At 40.1% G+C, this 21201-nt stretch overlaps 1 protein-coding gene across 4 annotated transcripts in view; it reads left to right on the top strand.

Annotated features, from left to right (window-relative positions):
* Nucleotides 1-21201, top strand: part of LOC118409916 (AP-3 complex subunit beta-1-like) — a 38030-nt gene that overhangs the window by 5836 nt on the left and 10993 nt on the right. Inside the window, exons 4-18 of one of the 4 annotated variants that reach the window (XM_035811304.1) lie at nt 4854-4949; nt 5710-5870; nt 7417-7483; nt 7933-8115; nt 8385-8564; nt 9021-9118; nt 9655-9709; nt 10494-10565; nt 10965-11027; nt 11567-11699; nt 12083-12192; nt 12522-12632; nt 12970-13035; nt 13314-13500; nt 13714-13832. In XM_035811304.1, the coding sequence (XP_035667197.1) occupies nt 4854-4949; nt 5710-5870; nt 7417-7483; nt 7933-8115; nt 8385-8564; nt 9021-9118; nt 9655-9709; nt 10494-10565; nt 10965-11027; nt 11567-11699; nt 12083-12192; nt 12522-12632; nt 12970-13035; nt 13314-13500; nt 13714-13832 (1701 nt within the window). Of the gene's footprint in view, nt 1-4853; nt 4950-5709; nt 5871-7416; nt 7484-7932; nt 8116-8384; nt 8565-9020; nt 9119-9654; nt 9716-10493; nt 10566-10964; nt 11028-11566; nt 11700-12082; nt 12193-12521; nt 12633-12969; nt 13036-13313; nt 13501-13713; nt 13851-21201 lie in introns of all 4 variants that reach the window. The other 3 variants (XM_035811302.1, XM_035811303.1, XM_035811301.1) reach the window with 3 other exon arrangements.

Below are 21201 nucleotides of genomic sequence, written 5' to 3'. Positions count from 1 at the left end.
GAAATGTATGTACATGTAGCAGGCCTGTTGTGGCATGGCCGATGGGTAATATATACTTGCTACTTCATAATCATTTCTGCCATGATGTTTAAACAGAAAGACAAATTTGATGCATCTATCTCTTCTGACATACCAGCAAGATTTAATTGAGTTTTCTGATAGAGAAATGGTTGCTGACACGTGTGATGTATGTTGCTGTGACTGTAGCTTTCAAGATAATTTCATGCTTTGGAGAGCAGATATGATTAGGTGAATGTCTGACACCCCTGAAGGGAGTAGAATCCCAACCTGCTACCTGCAGTTTGCTGACAGTAACTGGAATTATACAAAACATGAGATATCAAAACCTGTAGTCCTGCTGCAGTACCTTAGAAAGCTGCTAGGGGGCCAATATCTATAGCTAGAATCATTTGTACATTTTGCCAACCCCTGCTAATGTACCAAATATCATAAAAAAACATCCAAAACCTCTGGAGTCATGCTGTTGACAGACACACAAACAAACTCACAGATCCAAAAACATAAAACTCAGCAAAGGTAAAAAAGTTGAAACCTGTGATGCTATACATCACATATTATTCATGCCGGATATGCCATAGCTGGTGTTGTAACTTCATTTGTAACAGTCTCAGTAAAATTAACCTTAAATGGGAAGGGATTTAAAGAGGAAACAAAATTAAACTGAGGCTAGTTTGGGAACAGATTTATGTACAAGAAAGAATTTTGTAAGGTAAAAAATAAGGGTAAGGACTGACAGAAGAAAATAACGATGACTCTAATTCTGCACTGACATTTTTCGGATTTATATCTCTTCCACTGCCTCCTTTTGATTTGAAGCATGTATTCCCTTCACATATCCACAAAATTGCCTCGCCGTGCTGCTGACAGGAACATATCATTCCATTTGTGTGTTGCATTTGCACTTCAACAAAAACTGGCCATGCTTTCAATCTCTCAGACCCAGGAACCAATAATGGCAGGCTAGACGTGCATTAAAAGGGCAGCCCTGAAGTGTCGGGCGCTCGACAATTTGATTGAATTGCGCTGTTACCGAACCGTGCACACAGAAATCGATGAGACGAATGGCTTTCCCGTTTGCAGCAATTCCCAGCTCCGTGGATGGGATTATACGAGCAGTATCTAGATAACACTTTTGTGGACTTGCACTTTTCCTTGTTGGCCAGATACATTAGTTGATTCCCTGTGCTTGGGAAAATGCTTTTGATTTGTGCAGCATGTCCACAAGTGCTGTGTGGCAGGTCCTGTCATTACTGCGCAGTGACAGGACTGAAATGTTGCATGATCTCTGTACATGCATGTCTTCTTAGATTTTGTGTGCTTTGTTGTTGGAAACTATCATATATTATTTGACTTTAAGTCTAATGCTGCTGATTTTCTGATGTAAACATTACAATCAAACTGAAGAACTGAATCAGTCAATCATATCTATTTGTTCTCAGAAAATTCTATCTTTTCTGTGCTATATTTGGCAGGTCATATTTTACTGGGCTGTGTCTGCTCTCATCATTACCTACTTCCAGTAAGATGGTTTAAATGGCTTTTCCCTTACAGATCTAAATGTGTCAATGTCGTTAACAGAACAAAGGATGGACAATGCTTGTTTGGGGTTTAATGTTTCCTTTGAGACCATGCTAATTAACACCCATGGAAGTGAAATCGAACATGTAATTGATACTAATAATTGAAAGTGTGTGTTGCATTTCCTCGTTTGTCTCACTGCATATGGTATCTATATTGCACATCAGTTTCAGGGAGGGCCTCAGTGCCTCTCTATAACTATAACTTATGAGATACAATCAGTCATTTGAATTCCATGTAATTCATACTAGGTAACTACTATTATATTGCGTAAAGTGAAATCACTACATTTGCGTAATGTCTATGCAAGATTTAGAATTTCTACTTGTATGGTACCATGCCTGTACATGTGTATGTATGTCAGAATGTTCTTTGGGAGACCCGAGTATAATCAGTCTGCTATCTTGAATAAAATCTAAAGATTGTATGTTGAGGAGTCATATGACTCCCTGCTGCAGTAGATCGGCAGAAGGTGCTGTGAATTTATTTCCCATGTCCATGAAATTGGAATTGCAGCCCCTGTATGGCTTTTCACCTGTAGTGATGCCCATGAGAGTAGTCAATGTCACCCATGTGTAGTAAAAACATTGAAGAATCCATCTTTGCCAGGTTAGCAGTAGATTTTATGGAGTTTTCTCACATCTGGATGTTCATTGACTCATTGTGCGCTCAGTACTGTACTGTATTGGAGAATATGGAAAGTGGCTTTACAGCATTTTGAGGGTAGGAAAGTGTAAAGTTAACTTATAACTGAATTGGGATGAATGCAGTGTCAGAAAATGGACCAGATACCCTTCATAGCTGAGTACATTTGGGCTGTCATTGATGCGTGAAAGGCAGATACAGGTGGATAGCAACTAACAATACATAACATGACTCTGGGAGATCTTTATGATCCTCACAGTGCATTGAAGTAAGAAAGTTAAGTGTATGAGAGGATAGTTTGTGCACTGTAACACTGTTGGTGAAATTACGTTTTGGTAAATTTAAGAGCCAACTTGCAATGTACCCGTCATCACCAAAAGATTACATTAAATTACCCATAAGTGCCAAGTGCAAATATTTTCCCAATGCCTACAATTTCCTAAGAAATGTGAATGGTGAATAGACCTTACTTTGATATGGAACTGCCATTTCAAGCTCTAGGCAATCATGGTATATGGTAGCAATATTTCTTTGATTCTATAGACAAGTGATCAGCAAGAAAAGTCAAACCTTACCACAACTTTTCTTTAGGGTACTACATGTATATAAACTGACCTTACCACATCAGTGAAAGTACTATGTAGCAAAGTAACAATTTTGCTTCTAGCTGTGGTCATCTGGATGAAAATGCAGATGACCAATTTTCAGTCCATAGGGATGTGATGTACATGTACTTGTATAAGGAAAACCTTTGGTCGCATATAAATGCTGATAACATTTTAGAATGGACTTACATTAGTTTGATGTCAAGGGTTCTATTATTTGTTAACCAGCACGCCCGGATGATGATGATGATGATGTTTTACCATCATCGATTGTTTTTTTTTTTTTTTTGTAGGAAAAGATAACTTAAAAAACTTTAAACTAGAACTAAAAACTTAAAAGTATTTTGAAGCAACTTTGCTACTTCTATGGGCCCCTGGCAGCTTACTTCAAACTGCAGATCACAATCTGGTTAATGCTTGCTAGACAGGTATGGAAATTGAACATCAAAGAGTTGCCTTGTACTCAGCCTGTGAAATGGATCACAGGCTGTAGTAGCCAAAAGGCACACCCATACATCATTCCAGCAGAGCAGGCAGAATGGACAGACTCATAGAAAGGTCAAGAGCAGCTGTCAGAGGAATATTGAATTAGTACAGGTAGGCGGGGAGAAGTTGTTAGCCTGCCTGTCCTGTTAGACAGATTAATCCGCTTATCCATATACTGGGAAATTGGGTGTCCATGGGAGAAGATAGTGTCTGTCCATAGAAATGTGTGCCCTTGACAAGGAAGACTGTGGTCATGAACATAAGATGGATAGGTAGGTCTAGCCCAGGATTCACATTGGGGCCCCACACTTCAGAGAGGATGTTATCACTTTGGTCTCATCTTTGGAATTGTGGGAGCCTCTTTGAGCATAATATCACCCTGATCATCGATGATCGTAAGAAGATTAGCTCTTGCTCAGCTTGATAGGCTCTTGATAAGTTGGAAATCCCTTTAAACATTAAACCTCAAGTAAAGGGCCAGAAAACCTCTAAATCTTGCTTGCCATTCAAGGAAACGTGCTGTCCTGTGTGTTAGTATGCATGACAAGAGAAGAAGAAACTGCTCTTTCCATGCCAAAGCAAGCATTTGGCCAGGGGTTTCTCAAGGTTAGATGCATTAAAATGCATAGCTGGTATGTAGTAACTTTCAAAATTCTGGATCTGGCGCCGTCTAATGTCTTCTGACAGAAAATGATTATTGGGCACGAGCCAGACGGCATCACAGACAACTTCTCTTTCCATTAAAAACTGAAAGCTAGCATTTTGCCAGGGTTTGATTAGAGTACTTAGACTGAGAACGAAGCGTGACACTTTTTTCTTAGCTATTAGTGCAATGCTACGGCTTGCATATCTTAGCCAGGCACACTGGGTTGTTAATAAAAGTATCAAATATCAATCTTTATTGAACAACAATAGTAAAGGTCACAATGCATGGCAAATACAGTGATTGGATGATCACCGCCAATCAGATGGACCTTAGGCTTAAATGGCTGGATCGTTACCATTTCTATTGTTGTATTGATAAAAACTTAACAATGTTTGATTAGTCAGAAAATTAAGTATAGCGGGAGCAGCTGTTCATGGATGTGTGTACCTAAACATATGGATGGACTGTGACTGATTGATTAATTAATTAATTAATATTTTGATTGATGAATGAAATCTACCCTAAGAACGATGAGGTTCCATCGAGAACTCTAAATCTTTAATCGAAGTTGTGAGATGAGGGCTTACAACCCAGATTTCAATTTCCAGAAAAAAAATTAAGATACAGCTTGCACTTTTGTAATCAATTTAAATGATGGCACTGTTATTTGTAGTTTGTTCAACTTGAAAATAGATACCTAGTTACAATACTGTAGTAATTCAAGTAGTGCATGTACATTATAGCAACTGACTTAATACTTAATTGTTGCTTTGCAGGTAAAGCTGGTGTATGTGTATCTGGCGAGGTTCAGAGAAACTGTGATCAACTACATACAAAAACATGTAATCAATGATATGACTATTGTTTGACAGGTGAAGAAGCTGGTGTATGTGTACCTGGTGAGGTATGCTGAGGAGCAGCAGGACCTGGCACTGTTGTCCATTGCAACCTTCCAGAGAGCACTCAAGGTGGGCAGTTCACAATGTAGAATATCCCATCACAAGTTAGAATATCCCATCACAAGTTAGAATACACGATCACATGTTAGAATACACCATCACAAGTTAGACATAATAGAATACACCATCACAAGTTAGAATACACCATCACAAGTTAGAAAACACCATCACAAGTTAGAATACACGATCACATGTTAGAATACACCATCACAAGTTAGAATACACCATCACAAGTTAGAATGCACCATCGCAAGTTAGAATACACCATCGCAAGTTAGAATACACCATCACAAGTTAAAATACACCATCACAAGTTAGAAAACACCATCACAAGTTAGAATGCACCATCACAAGTTAGAATACACCATCACAAGTTAGAATACACCATCACAAGTTAGAATACACCATCACAAGTTAGAATACACCATCACAAGTTAGAATACACCATCACGAGTTAGAATACACCATCACGAGTTAGAATACACCATCACGAGTTAGAATACACCATCGCAAGTTAGAATACACCATCACAAGTTAGAATACACCGTTTGATCTGAAGTACTATTCCTTCGGGTACATTTCGAAGTCAGAGGTTTTTAGATTCATTTGATTCAGTTTGCATGGCAGTGTATGATCAAAGCCCTGTTACTTTGATTCAAAAGAAGGGCGAAAAACAGTACTCAAAATATCCAAAAGTAATCTGTCCAGCTGTAAGGTTTGATTTCATCTGTAAATCTAAATGTTGTTTCTTTTCTGTTTGTGACACCAGGACCCTAACCAGTTGATCCGAGCGAGCGCCCTGCGTGTGCTGTCCAGTATACGTGTGCCTGTCATCGTCCCCATCATGATGCTGGCACTGAAAGACTCAGTGGTGGACATGTCGCCCTACGTCAGGAAAACTGCTGCTCACGCCATCCCCAAGCTCTACAGGTGGGTTTTCTTGCAGAGCGACGCTCAATATTCACATCTGGGAATACAGGTATTATTTTGGGTACACAACATATTAGGTAACATAAAATATCAGCAAAACATAACTACACACCTTTCTGCCTCTGTACAGAAATTGAATCTGAAATTGTATAGCAAAATTTTAAACAAGTAATAAATACATGTACAGGTGATATGCACATAAAGATTTGTACAGGTGGTACAGTAAAGGTTGTCTATATTTTTGACATTTGAATTTTAGGAACATACTGTATACTAGTTCACCTTTACATGCATTAACCCCACACAAATATGCACTTGTGTGCCCACAGTTAAAAATTAGGAGTACGTCTCTAATTTTTGATGCACAAAAGTGAATACTATGGACCCAGCATTTCCAGCCCTGTAGAAGCTTGGCCTGATCACACTGACTTTATAAATTATATGATATTCTTAGTCCACATTTCTTTGGTTCTCATATATTTTGATGAAAAATCTGGCATATTTTTAAAGGAGAATGGGTCTCGAAGAAAAAGTGTATTCAGTTTTATTTCTTCAAGTTAAGCCACTATGGTCACAGGACAGAGGTGACAGGTTAGGCCAATGATGGACTGGTAACTCTAGAATCGCTGAAAAGTAACTTATAGCTTTATGCTAGTTTTGCATGCATCTTTATTAAACATCAAAAACCTTTCTCCAAGAATATCTGTTTTGACAGATGAAAGACAACTCCTGTTCTTTGATGTCCTGTATGTCCTGCAGCATTTATAGCATGTCCTGCATTCTGGACACCTTAAATTAGGCTGCAGGTATATATTGGGGAAGAAATTCACACATGTTTAACACTTGAAAGAAATGCTCCATCTGTACATGAAGAGCTCTGACTAAATAGTTCATCCATAAAGAGAGCTCTAATGTTTCGGTATCCTTTGAAGTGAACCCTGTGTCGTGTCTGTGACTTGTAACAGCCTGCATCTTATCTCAAGAGCTGTGACAAATGACTCAGTTTTATAGCACCTGGTTCATCTTTTGGCCAAAACAAATCATTTCCTTGATTCTCAGATGAACAGAAGGTGAAGATCCTTCTGTCACTGTTTATGGTGCACCTGGCAGTGCCATCTGCATTTCTGCAGCTCTGGCCCGATGTATAGTCACTGCAGTAGGAGTCCACCAGTAGTGGTGACATTGTTCAACTTCCATACTCCCTCTCTGCCAGATGCTGAGTACTAAGCTCAAACCCACAACCTCCTGAATGCAAGGCAAAATTATACCCATTTGGCCATTACAATTGTACTTCAGGTTCTTGATGTAGAAAAAGTGTTCTTACTATGGAAAAAGTGTATAGTGGGTCAATATCCTGGTAGAACATCAGGTTAGCAGTCTGATTCAGTTTTTTTCCTGGATTTTATAACCTCTCATCTGTCCCTAGATTCTGGGCCATCATTTGTTAAGATTTTCTTATTCTTTATTATATTGATATTTCCCTTACACTGTTTCTTGTGTATGCATGGATGCTCTGATTCAAAGGTCTACTTTCTTATTTCAACAGCCTTGACCCTGAGCAGAAGGATCAGCTAATCCAGGTCATTGAGAAGCTCTTAGCAGACAAAACAACAGTAAGTATACTGCATAACAATGTTCTCTGCACACAAACAATTGTTTTATTCCATACTGATGTTTCGTTGACTGTCACTTTCCTCAGGGTAATAATTCCGTCTTGCTACAAGTAGGTATTGCTGCTTGAAGATCTGATCAGAAAAATTAAGTATTTACACATATATGTAAATAAGTAATACCTTGATAATGCAGTCCCCAAAATGATATACAAACAAGGATAGGTATTTTAACAGCAAGTACACTCTGAATTGCATATCAGTGTACCACAAGATGTGCTGATAGAATTAGTCCTCCAACCAACAAGTTTATTTTCATTTTGACCTACGATTTGTCAACCAGTAGATTAGCAGTCACCCACCTGCTATCAACACTTGATCTGAGCCTGTATGAATGATGTGTGTAAATGATGATACTGATAATTACTGTTCCTCCCTTTCTTCATTCCCAGCTTGTGGTAGGCAGTGCGGTGATGGCGTTTGAGGAGTTGTGTCCGGACCGGATCGATCTGATCCACAAGAACTACCGCAAACTGTGCAACCTGCTGGTGGATGTGGAGGAGTGGGGTCAGGTCGTCATCATCAACATGCTGACCAGATATGCTCGCACACAGTTCCTGGATCCGAACCAACAGGTAACCTACTGGAAATATTAACAAACAGGAGGTATCCAACCATTAATGTCTTAACTAGACCCCAACCAAACACTGACCTTGTATGGAACAGGTGGTCATCATTGACAGGAACCGTCAGAAATTGATAGTGGTAATGCCATGTTGATCCAATTGTATGGCTGACATCCTCTGGGAACCCAGAAAAAGTGATGGGAGCATGCATGCAGGTGTTGACTGTGATTTCATTGAAAGTTTGATATCACTGCTGACCTGAACATATTGTACCCCAGGATGCTGTAGCAGATGATGACAAGAACTTCTATGGTGATGAGGATGAGAAGGATAGTGAAGAGGAGGAGGATGATGATGAGAAGGAGAAGACTCCTCCTAAGAAACCGTACATGATGGACCCCGATCACAGACTCCTTCTGAGGAACACCAAGCCTCTTCTGCAGAGTAGAAATGCTGCTGTACGTTTTACAATTTTTTGGGGGGTCGAAGACAGTCAGTAACCTAGTTAATATTATTAGTGTTAAAAGTGGAAATAATCTGGATAAGGCAATCTGTATGAAATTGATATTTACTGCACTATATTCCCACATTCATATCATTATTTTATACTTTGAGCAGTTAAAACGGCGCAGAAACAAGCCATGCTAGGATACCCTAAATATTGTAACCCACAAAAATTAGGCCTTGATCCAGCCAGTAACCATTTTCCATCAACAACGCTTGGTAAGTTCCGGCCACAGACAGAAAGGTCACTGGATGAGCTATGGTTACAATTCCTTGGGTAGAAGGTAGCTCTTGTGCACAAGAAATAAGAAATAAAGTTACATAGGTTTGAGCCCTCAAGCAACTGCAGAGGGGTTTTCTGTTCAATTTCTGTATAAATGTGATACCTACTAATTCCCATGTTATGTCAGGTTGTGATGGCAGTAGCCCAGCTGTACCACCACATCGCACCTAAGAGTGAGGTGGGGCTGGTGGCCAAGGCTCTGGTCAGGCTGCTCAGGAGTCACAGGTACGTCTCATCATGTTCACATGGGTGCACTGGTGCAAACCTGTTCATCTCAGTGCTTTATGATAGAATGGTAGAGGTATTTCTCTGCATGATGAGGTTTTTGGACAACAAGACTTGTCTATTTTTATTTTGAACTGCTTCTCCTCTACTTCTGACTATGTTTCATAGCTGTAGACAGGTCTTCAAAAGTTTAGCCTGCATCCTTGTACAGTTGAGGAATGCATGTTGTGCATTGTCTCCCTGCTCTTCCATGGCCATTGTTCGGCTCCTCCAAGTGCAGACTAGACCAAAAGTGAATAAATTTGAATTGCTCATAACTGGTATTCTGCACCAGAACCAAGACCTTACTTGAGAGTGAGATCAGAAATTTGCAGCAAAAGTAATTATAATGTGCATTGAGTTGTTAATGAGTCACATGTAAGTGCCATGCTGTCAGCTACTTCAGTATGAACTGATCAACTGTAGTTTGTAGGTAGTTCATGAGAAGTGTTGAATGTTTGATATGTGTTGAATGTTTGATATGTGTTGTTCCACAGAGAGATCCAGCATGTGGTGCTCAGTAACGTGGCCACCCTGACAACCATCAGGAAGGTAAGGGTGAGGACATGATGCTACTTTCTCTGCCTTTTCTTGTGCCGTTGTCGTGCCGTTTTCCCCTGTTCAATACTACTTTGTACAGTCTCAGGCTCGCGGAGTGCAGGGTTTTCGGGCTAGGTTTGTTGGCTGGGGTGCCAATAACTCCTCTTGGAAGTAAGGTTGGGTAAGGCTCTGTGGTGAAGTGAGTATGTGTCGTTGTTTTGCATCGGTGCGATCAAGGAATGGATGAACGGAGACGCTTGCTGATTCTGATTACATTCCTTGCTTGACTGTGGCTTGATAATTTTTTGCCTGCTTTTGGATGGGTGCTGAAATAAGAATGTCAATTTCTAACACAATGCCTCAAAAAACAATAATTGAAAATTCCAATAATTATTGAAATGTCAGAAGGAAATAAACACATCAGTCATCTACAATGTATGTAATAGTATATGATTTGCTGGGAAAATTTTCGAGAGAGATGAATATACATGTACATGTACATATACGTGGTACCCAACCGTCTCGCCCATGTGACCCGTCCAGAAGAGGTTACCATTCCTTTTAAAATTCAAAATTGTAAGCAAAAGCAACAAAACATGTAGGCAATGGCAGTTTTTTTCTACTGTCCTCCCCCCTTTTATTTTGCTCTCTGTCTTTTTTTTCATCTTGATGATTTTTCTGGCTGCCTCCCCCCAAATTTTTTCATTGAACAGACCTGGTCAGCTAAGGATATAGGTTTTGCCAGATGGAATATTTGTTTTTCCAAGTAACAATGTCTTCTTTCCTCCATTTCTAGGGTATGTTTGAGCCCTACCTGAAGAGCTTCTTTGTGCGACCCAGTGACCCCATACACGTCAGGACACTGAAGGTAGGGCACATGGAAACGTCAAGATTTTGTGAATACCATATTCCATTTTGCATTGAAGTGGGAATGTTGGTTTAGAACTTGAGGACCAGCACTGTGCCATGCAGAACTGGAAAACAAGGATTGTTTCCAACCTAAATGTGGACAGATAATGATGATATAATTTGATATGTCAGACATTTCGCACATGAGCTGTGCATGTAAAGCCAATCTCAGCTGTACTTGTAAGGCAACATCTATGACAGGATGACTCATTGTCAAGATCATGTAAAAGTATATACATGTATAATGTAATTACCTTGGGTACCTAGTTGTTCACATAAAAAATATGGTAAGCTTTGTTGTCAGCTTTTCCTTTCAACCATGTAGATTGGTCTCTACAAGATCATGTTTTTGTTTCAGCTTGAAATTCTCACCAACTTGGCCACAGAAACCAGCATCTCCACCATCCTCAGAGAGTTTCAGGTGGGTTGTGATTACACTCAGTATGTGTCTATAGTGCCCTCTAGCCTTCATTGAAGGAACTGCAGTATTTTGAGCATGTCTGACAAGTGCATGATAATCATATCGTGTGTACGTGACTTGAATTCTGATGCTGTCTGTCTTTGAATAAGTTCATCAGACCCACCAAAAATAACATGATTGTGTGTTTTTCTTACTACTTACATGTTTAAAGATAACATGTAATTCAGCTATATACGTGTACAATGTAGACTGTAGTGTACATAACGTGTGTAATATACATGTAGGTAACTTAAATGATACAAATGAACATACAAGGACTATACAGCAACTTTCATTATGTAATCTTTTTTTTTTAATACATTGATGTATGTATAAGGATATATGTTAATGGTTTTATTAGGACTATCTGGATCTTTTTTATATTCTGTTTTTCTCATGTTCTGTCTGGCCCTTAAAACTTTCCTACTGACCTCAATGAAAAGCATCCAGCAGGCCATTTCAAGTTTTTCATGTCATCAAAATTGGATTGCCATTTGCAGACATATGTGACCAGCTCAGACAAGGACTTTGTGGCGGCGACCATCCAGGCGATCGGGCGGTGCGCCAGCTCCATCTCCGAGGTGACGGAGACGTGTCTGAACGGGCTGGTCGGCCTGCTGTCCAACAGGAATGGTGACTGTTGTGTCTACTTACTTATCTACTTACAAGGGCTTTTCTGTGACCTGGAATTATATTTACTGTCTACTTAGCTTTCCAGTTATCCCCAAATAGCACAAAATTGATAGCAGTATCTTTTACAAGGGAAAAGTGTCGGGCAACTGATGCAGTAAATCACCTCCAGTCACAACCACATCTAAACAGTCCCGTCCTGTCCTCAGCAACAAATTTCCTCAGTCCCTCCAGTGGCTGCCGAGTCCAGGTTTGACTGTAAATAAAAGTCAAAGAATCTTGGAATACCCCTGTGTATGCGAATCATTATGCAATACTATTAGTAGTGATATACATGTATTGAGTTGTTCTCAGTCAGTGATGTTTCAATGCCATTTTGTCCACAGAGTACGTAGTGGCTGAGAGCGTGGTGGTCATTAAGAAGTTGCTCCAGATGCAGCCAGACTCCCACTCTGAGATCATCCAGCACATGGCAAAACTGGCAGACTCCATCACTGTGGGTGTCTTTCAACATTGTCTGTATTTTCTTTGTTACCATGTAAAAGCCCCAAATGACAACTTTGACACCCTTGACATATGGGAAGAATGTTTCTGCAGTACCTTCAAGTAATGGTTGAGGGCACTGCAGCAACAAGAAGAGTTTTCCATTAGACTGAGATGACCAACATTGTTCTACTAGAAGCATTTGCTCTGTATTCACTAATTTACAATTAATTTGCCATTTTGAAATGTCTCAGTGGATATGTTACGATATGAAGGAAAATATCTCAGATTTTAAACTAATTGTGGATTGAAATGAACTCAAACTGGAATTCATTGTTGCAGGTGCCAATGGCCCGTGCCAGTATCCTGTGGATGGTTGGGGAGTACTCCGATCGGGTCCCAAAGATTGCACCTGACCTGCTCAGGAAGATGGCCAAGAACTTCATCAATGAGGTACAAATTCGTCTGCTGCTTTATTGGAGGACAGTTTGTATGTGTAATGCATTCCTATTGTATAGTGCCACCTAGTAATGATTGCCTGTACTGCAGGTATAGGTATAAACTTTATATGTATATCTTGTACTGCTGCTTTTGAGATTAATTTGTACTCATAGATTAGACTGGCATTACACGCACTGGAAACAAAAGAGGCTTTGTATGCAGCTGGCAAATGTAATCAAGGACCTTTCCACCAGAACAACAAGGGAAAAATTATTCAAATACCCATGTGTATTACTGAGGCACACCTGTGAGCTTTTGCTCCATTGATGTCTTTTCTATGTCATTACAGGAGGACATTGTCAAGCTGCAAATCCTCAACCTGGCAGCCAAACTTTGTATCACCAACCCCAAACAGGTAAACAGCAGTTGTACATGTACTCTTAGTCTCTTTTGCTTTGTAGCCATCCAGAATTTGTAATGGTTACTACTTAAAGTTTGCTTGGTGATGTCACCCAACCATTGACCTGTCACTGTCACAAGATATTTTTGATTGACATGATTTGTAAACATAGATATTGAAGTATGTGTGCAGATATTTTGGGGTTCTAATTTAACATTTATTCCAAGTGAACATAAGTAAACAATGATTGTAATGTAGAATTTCATTTAAAAGCCTCTCTGAACACATTTCAGACAAAGCTGTTATGTCAGTACGTGCTTAACCTGGCAAAGTACGACCAGAACTACGACATCCGGGATCGGGCGCGGTTTATACGCCAGCTCGTGTCACCCGCAGGCGAGAAGGGAGCGCTCGGGAAACACGCCAAGAAGATCTTCCTGGCCTCCAAACCTGCGCCTGTGTTGGATTCTTCTTTCAAAGGTGGGCAATGTTCTCCTGTTGTTAGGGTTAAAGTCAAGTGAATAAATGTATTTGAAGAAGCAGGAAGTTGTATTGAACCCTTCCTACACTCTGGGACGTAAGGGCTGTGGTGTGTTTCCATACATGTCTGCTTCTTGCAAATCTCCAGCTAATTCTGATGGACAGTCAGGATTAGTCTATTTTTTCGTCTGATGATGATCCTTGTTTCTGCAGATCGTGACCAATGGCAGCTGGGCTCCCTGTCCCACATGATCAACCAGCGGGCCAGTGGATACTCTCCTCTCCCAGACTACCCTGAAACAGCGCCGGATCCGACCGTGCGAAATGTGGAGGTGAATCCTTGGGAGCAAGTATGTTGTGCTGTGTCAAACTATCCCTCAGACGCTAACCCTTCCCACACACTGGGACGTAAGGGCTGTGGTGTGTTTCCGTACACTTGTGCTGGTCTGGAAATGCACAGCCTGGACCTCCTGGTGTTCAGTGTAACTTCTAACCTGCTGGATCCTAACCTGGTCTTATTCATCTGTTATCCTTGAATCTGTTCTCATTTGACTATTTGCTGTCACAGGAAATGCATGAAAAGAATGTTGCCTTGTTAGTTTTCCGTTCAGAAGATGCCTGGGTTTTCTCTCACTGGTGTTTGTGGATGGGTTTGAGTTTATTTAGATCCACAATTAGCCTCATAAGAGGCTATTCTTCCTGTGGTCTACACATTCATATTTACACATTACATGGGTCTCATATGGGTGGTAGTTTTTTTTTCTTTGGGCATTTGCTAGGGATGGTTTCTGTTTGTGAAAAGTTTTGTTGGAATTGCCATCATCAAATGTGTCTCTTTACATGGAAGTTTATAAAGAATTGCTTGATTACATCACAGCTTGTTCTGAATGCATGTGTAAAAATATCTTATGTATTGTAATAATTGCAATTTCAGAATTCTTTCTAATGCATGTGCTTCTCTCTTTTAGGAATTGTTTCTATATTCAACTTGTTTAATGTTTCTTGTTTCATCTTACTCATGTAGAAAAATCTTGTCACTCACAGTAGGATTTTGTGACCCTACTGGCTGCCAGCTACATTTTATGCAATGCCTTTACGTTTTCTTAGTTCTCAGTTTCAAAACCTCCTCCACACTGTAAGTTTCTACACTCGTATTCTTCTGCTTAAATTCTGCCATCTCCACTTGCACCAACGTCCACCCTAGGACCAACCATCTCCTGTAACTTGTGTAAGTACATGTACATTTCCTTCATGCCAACAGCAATTTGTCATCCCCTCAACGATAGCTTTGTCACTCTTTTCCAACAAGTCATTGAGACAAATATTTTTTCAAGTCGCCTTTAGGAAGTGGTATGAAGTCTAACTATATGCTGAACTACAAGTTGCTTCTAATGTAACTACATTACCTAAAGCTTGGTGCAGTCTTGCCCGACCCAGTTGGCATGGTTGTGCCCTTTGAAGTATTGAAGGTTTTTGATTTCTTATCACATAAAGCATCATACTCTGTTTGCCAAGTTACGTTATACAGGATATTTTACATTTCCTTACTTCCAACATAACTTGTATCTGGCAAAGCTTGCCTTACATTTTTACATTCTAGCCATGTTTATTCTCCGTACACAGTATTAAAGGCTCCCTATCACTCTTTCTCCCCATATTTGATATGCATGCAATGTTCCGCCAGGCTTGCCTGTCACACCACATGTATCTTACTGGCCCTGATTACTTTAATGAATGATTTATCATCAGTAAAATGCATCAGTGGGTAAATCCATGATTTGTGTACGTGCCTGATTCCTCCTGATTCCTGCTACTGATCCGTTTTATCCAAAATGTAGAATTCCATTAGTTTCCCCACAAGTCATCGATGCACCATTTGAAAGCTTGAGCCGTTGTTAATTATTTTATAGATTGCATTTTATGTGATATGTTGACTTATTTATCCAGGCCCGTTCAGGCTTTTCGATCTCCTGTGTCCGCATTTTTCCTTACTGCTCTCGTTGCTGCTTAAAGCTGCACTTTTTACACACTAGCCTTTAAGTCTTCCAAACTAGCTAAGACTTCTGCACCCTCCAGCTCATCAGAGTGTGCCTATGGGGACTTTATGTCAGCATTGAGGTAGTGTTGATGAATGATTTGTTAACGTTGATGGCTCTTAGTGCTTATATTTTGCTCCATCCATCACACTCTCCCTGATGCCTTATGACACACTGTTCCATTTGTCTCCTGTGTAGCCAGACATGTGCTTACCTCGGATCTTGTATCAAGATTAAAATCATGGTTCATTGTTACTTTTAATGTTTGGTTTCATGATTTGCATGGCCCAAGAAGTTTTGCTCACTCATTTAGACTTGGAAGTCTTGCCTTGTAAGCTGAATGGAGATTGAGGTGGTGGTGTTAAGGGTTTTTCTTGCCTGTTTTGTGAGATCAACTTACGCAATAATGGGATACATCCTTATTGTTGGTTATTGTAGGCATTATGTCAATTTAAGCCCAAAAGTTCATCTGTGTTCATAGAAGTCACTTGAAAAATTGCAACCAAAAATGTTTGGTGCTGAAGTTACAAAAAATCTGTTATCATAATTAGAGTCGCTTTTTTGAGGCGGGATAGTCACTCACTGTGACATATAGTAGCTGGATAGGGAGACAGGGTTAATATTTGCATAAAAGTTGATGATAGTAATACTGCTTGGAAAAGAATTTGTTTTACAAGAATCACTCTGCGTACTCCATCCTCGCCTTGAATCTCGTGGCCATTTCTGATCAGTACTTCCTTCCTTAAACATCTGAAGGCCATCCATGTACTTGAGCCAATCCATACATCATGTTTTTTTATCAATAAGTAGAAATAACAACATCATCAGCACCAGACAGATACGTAACGACTCCCTTGTCTCCACCAGGAGGGTCAACTAAAGTCATTGTCCCTCCCCACACACTCATCCATCAATCTGTACGACTCTGATTGCATCTGTCTTTTCCTTGGACAATACCCCAGATTATGCTGGAGCTTCAAGTTTGGATTTGATACTGGCAATTTAGATAATCTAATCAGTTTTGAAGTTGAATATCTATGAAAGATAATGCCAGAAATTAAGATTTACACATACTAGTACTTGTGTAGGGTGAACACTTTCTTCATCTGATGTGGAATTTCACTGTATGTTCAGCAGCAAGTCATGATAAGAAGCTTAAAGTTGATTTAATTTGCCAAGTTGCTTGCGTCTCTCCCAATTTAGAGTGACCAGTGTAAGATGTAGTTTATCCCATTACAGCTTGTATATGAGGAGAAAGATAGATGTTCTCCACTTGCTGATGTTTTCTTATAATATTTGAAGTGCAGGTTCCCCTTGCAGCTGGACTTCTCTGTCCTCCCCTGGGTGTACGTGATGATGTATGGATGCACCACAGGAATGAAACTGGGCTTTCATACTCTGCTCTCTGGGTTCAAGGCTGGTTCAAGGCTTGTGAATTAATTGGTGGAAAAGTTTACAGTATCATATTTTTATGGTTCAACATTTACGTCAGTTGTTGAGAAGGTCTATGTCCTGAAGTTCATGTACACAAGTCTCCTCCAAGATGCCAACTTGTTGAAATTCAAACATTGTCTTGCAATGGTGATTTATCGTGAATACCTTCTTTCCTCAGGAGGCCTTAAAGTGACCAATGAATGATCAAATATAGGTAGCTCAACAAATTTTATAGATACTGACAGAGACTAAATCTTTGTAATGTTTTCTGTGTTTTGTTCTCTTTTAAACCATCCTTCTGCGTCATGCATCATATTCCACTTATAAAATACAAATCCACCCAATTTTAATCACCCAATTGTCGCCATCTAGTGAAAAGCGGCTTTAAAAAACCGATGTGTCAGTATCCAGGTCACTTCAACCTTTATTCAAACCTACTCACATGCACATGGCAGGAAATGGAGAAAAGTGGAAAACTGTTCATCAACATGGACGGATGTTCATGACTTTCCTTTTCTGCATCTCTTCCATAGCTGTAGGCAGGTGTCCTAATCTGTCATTGTTTAAAATCTTTTATTGAATCATCCTGATCAGAAAAGAAAACTATCAGGGTTTCCAATAAAGTTTCCTCTGCATTGGGGTGCATGGTCTCTAAGATAAAGTCAGAATCACAGCTGGGAAGGTTTGGTAGTTGTTTGTATGATTTATGCATTGTTCAACATTTCATTTACTCCGAGACTGAATGAGATGATGGGAATTAATACAAACAGAAATGACACTAGTAGAGAGGTGTTAACCAACCTTGCATCTAAATAAGTCTCCATGCAGCCTTAACACAATCAGAAGCCAACTCAGGTATGCAGGGGAAAAGCAGCAGGGGGAAGAAGATGGATGGCACCTGTCGAGGGAAGGATGAGCGCCTACGCTGATTGCATAGAGAACCATGGCCTCGGGGCAGCTGAGACGTGGATCGGGCTGTCCACAGCAATTTCCCCAGCCCTGCATGCTCAATGATGTTCTAGATCATTACTGTACGCTCGTTATATGTCTCTCTCTCTCGGGGTAGCAGCCTCAGGTGGCTGTCACAGGCAATACCGCTTCAACAACGCTTCTGTACGGGAGTCGGTACAGAGGTGTTAACGGCTGTAAACGTTAAATTCGAGGTGACAAGTCGGTTTTACCCGGCACGCCGAGTATGTTTGTTATGATCACCAACAAGTACATGTCATCTTGGGAGCCATGTCAGGTAAACTCTTCTGGTTTTATGGTATGCGACGTAGGGGTGAAAATGGTTAGAATCTTGTAGATTGACTGAAAAGGTGGCAGAGTATTTCCAATCTTCAACCATTATTCTGTTCCGTGGATAAATGATCCTGACATTGTATTGTCAGAAATCTTACAATGTGATAGTTTAGTTCCACTGCACAGTGAGCTACATTGCTTTTCCATATTGAAACACTATTGCTATCTTAAAACTAGGTTGTCTTCCTCGGTTACCTTTGAAAGAGACTCTAAAGGTTGTAAGAAATGTAGTTACCTTCCGTCGCAGCCCAACAGACTGCAGACCAGTTAAATTCATGAAGCTTGTTGATGTAGCAAACAATGGAAGATGCAATGGCAGATAGTGATTTCCTTTCCACAGTAGTCAAAGAGGAGAAATGCAATTTTAATTGGGATGCAACAATTATTCAGACGTTCAGGAAACATATTGGCATGGAAGAGGTATATTCTTACGTAAATTTCATTGACATGAAGTAAATGACAGAATCTTGACTTTAGACCTCTGTCTTGTCTTTCACCAACTCCTGTGCACTGCCACCTGTCTGGTTACATTTTCACCATTGTTGTCGTTTTGTTGTATTGTGCTAAGATAATTTAATGTAGTCAGAGTGAAAATATGATGTGCTAGATGGTAACCAGGTAATAAATGTAGATAGATTATCTGCAGGTTACCTTGGCCAGGTTTTTTCCCCCTCTCTCTCACATGCATGCCATAACTGCAGAGGCCAAGAGCTAAGTACCAGAATCAATGCAACCTATCACTGTCAGTATGGCATGCATCTTCCACGGGGAGCACTGATGGAAGGTAGCGAAAAATGACATATAATTTCATCAGAAAGCCCTTTTACAGCCATTGAGTTATGGATTTTGAATTGGTCTGGGTGGAGGCAGGAATATCATATTACAGTGCCAAAGGTATCCTTTTTTTAGCCTAATTGCATTGGATGTGGAGTCCCATAAAAAGGTTAAGCTACGTGTATGCAGACAATATTCACTTTAATTGTTTCATTGCAAATGAAAGTGTCTGTCAGCATTATCTTTGTGATTGTTAGGATATGATGTTAAACTCAGGTCTTATATTCTCCCATTTAGTCTGATTGGATCTGAGCAGTGATATCCCATTCGTGTGTCATTACTGTGCTTGTGGTAGTTTTTCTATGGTAGTATCTCGAGGCATTTACCAGAAAGATATGATTTGGACGGTGTAGTGAAATGAAATGAAATGATATTGTAAAAATATTGGGGATTCAGTATCACTGCTTATTGCATTGTTGTATACAATGTTCAATATATCTATACTTTCTCCATACTTATTTCTGTATATGTATCATAATCTTTACAAACTAAATGCTATTAGAGCAATTCGGAAGGAAAATGGGCATGGAAATTTTGTATCTACTTGTAAGTCCTGGTATATTCAGGCAAGTTGGTGTGCATGTCTCAGATGGTAGATCACTTGTACTGTTGTAGTCAGGTCATTGCTCAGGCACCCAAAGCATGCTGGGCAACCACAGACTTTTCCATGACTGTCCATGGTTTGTTTTACCAGATGTATGGTTCTGTGATGAGTCATACAGGATAGTGCCACAATGTCACACAAATTTGAGCTTATGGATGGTGTCCAAATGAGCAGTGCTCTTGGACTATTTATACCCCTGCCTCTCTGCCTTTCTTTCCTTGAAAATGTACAAATGTACAAGTATATCTATATACATATGATACGTCACTTCAGTGGGCAGTGAGCTCTGCAGGTTGTAATAAAGCTAGATTTAAAAGCATGTCCAATCCAATCATATATTGGCCATAATTTTTTTTTAATTTTAAAAATGAGTTTTATTGTTTCAAAACTGACCAAAAATTAACAAATGCATCCGAAAATGAAAACAAAACTCTAATGTTTTCTGAATTCTTGTACCAAATTCATATCCAGTCCAGAGGGTGTCATCCTCAAAACCTAATTTGTATGGCCTTTAGCTGCAACATAAAAACAGAGGCCTTGTATGTAGACTCAACAGTTTAAATCACATAAACTCTAATGTCCCTAAGGCTAGGATCAGTGTTTTGGCTGCCAACCAGATGAAAGTTTTCAGCCTATTCCACTTCTAGCTAGCCTGGTATCCATGTACTTTGATTCCAAGCACCTCCCTGCATTTTAAGAATAGCCGGGTATCACCGACCCTCCTTGCTATTGCTGGGGTCACTAAGCCACAGGACTAAGTTACAGTCATGATGAGTGTTGAGTAACTGTAGCACCAATTCCAGAATTGTTGGAATATTTGCCTTCAACAGTATTTTTTGTTTCTGAGTAACCCATTACTGTAGTTGGTAACTAACAGGTGTTGAATAAACTTAGCCTGGTTCCCATGGCCAGGGTGACCCTGCTCATGCCACAAGTGCACAACGTGCCATAGTCTCAGTCCTGGAAAGAGCAAGGGCGTGATTACATGCCAGCTGAGAGTGTCAGATGACAGATACATCGCACACTCCACACATTGGAAACTTTATCACAACAAGGCGAGTCAGGACAGACAGTTTATACAGATATCCTGTCTCGGATGTCAGTCAGGATGCTCCAGTCACGTCGTGTGCCATCGGTTGGCTTCTCCTGCGGTTCATCTGTGCCAGGAGAGTCTCTGTCTGGACTAGGGTGGTAGACTGTTTGTTCCTGGCAGTCTGGTGCTGTGTAGAAGACACTGGACTCAAGGACTAAACAATGTCTTGAGGATCTACGGAATTGTTTCCTTTGCTTTGTTTTTACTCATCTTTGAGACAATGCCCTTCTGAAAGCCAGGAAGCCGTGCACAGAGTTGATGACTGATCAGAGTTCTGAACATCACCTTAAGTAGATGCAGAGGACAAGAGGAATGGTTGGCTTGTTGTCACTTATCTCAAGAAGACACCTGTGTGGGCCAGGAAGTCATGCAGAGAGACGTTGATAGACTGTAGGGCT

This window comes from Branchiostoma floridae, chromosome 2 (assembly GCF_000003815.2).
Source record: "Branchiostoma floridae strain S238N-H82 chromosome 2, Bfl_VNyyK, whole genome shotgun sequence".
Lineage (NCBI taxonomy): Eukaryota > Metazoa > Chordata > Leptocardii > Amphioxiformes > Branchiostomatidae > Branchiostoma > Branchiostoma floridae.
This window is presented reverse-complemented; position numbering and strand designations above follow the sequence as displayed.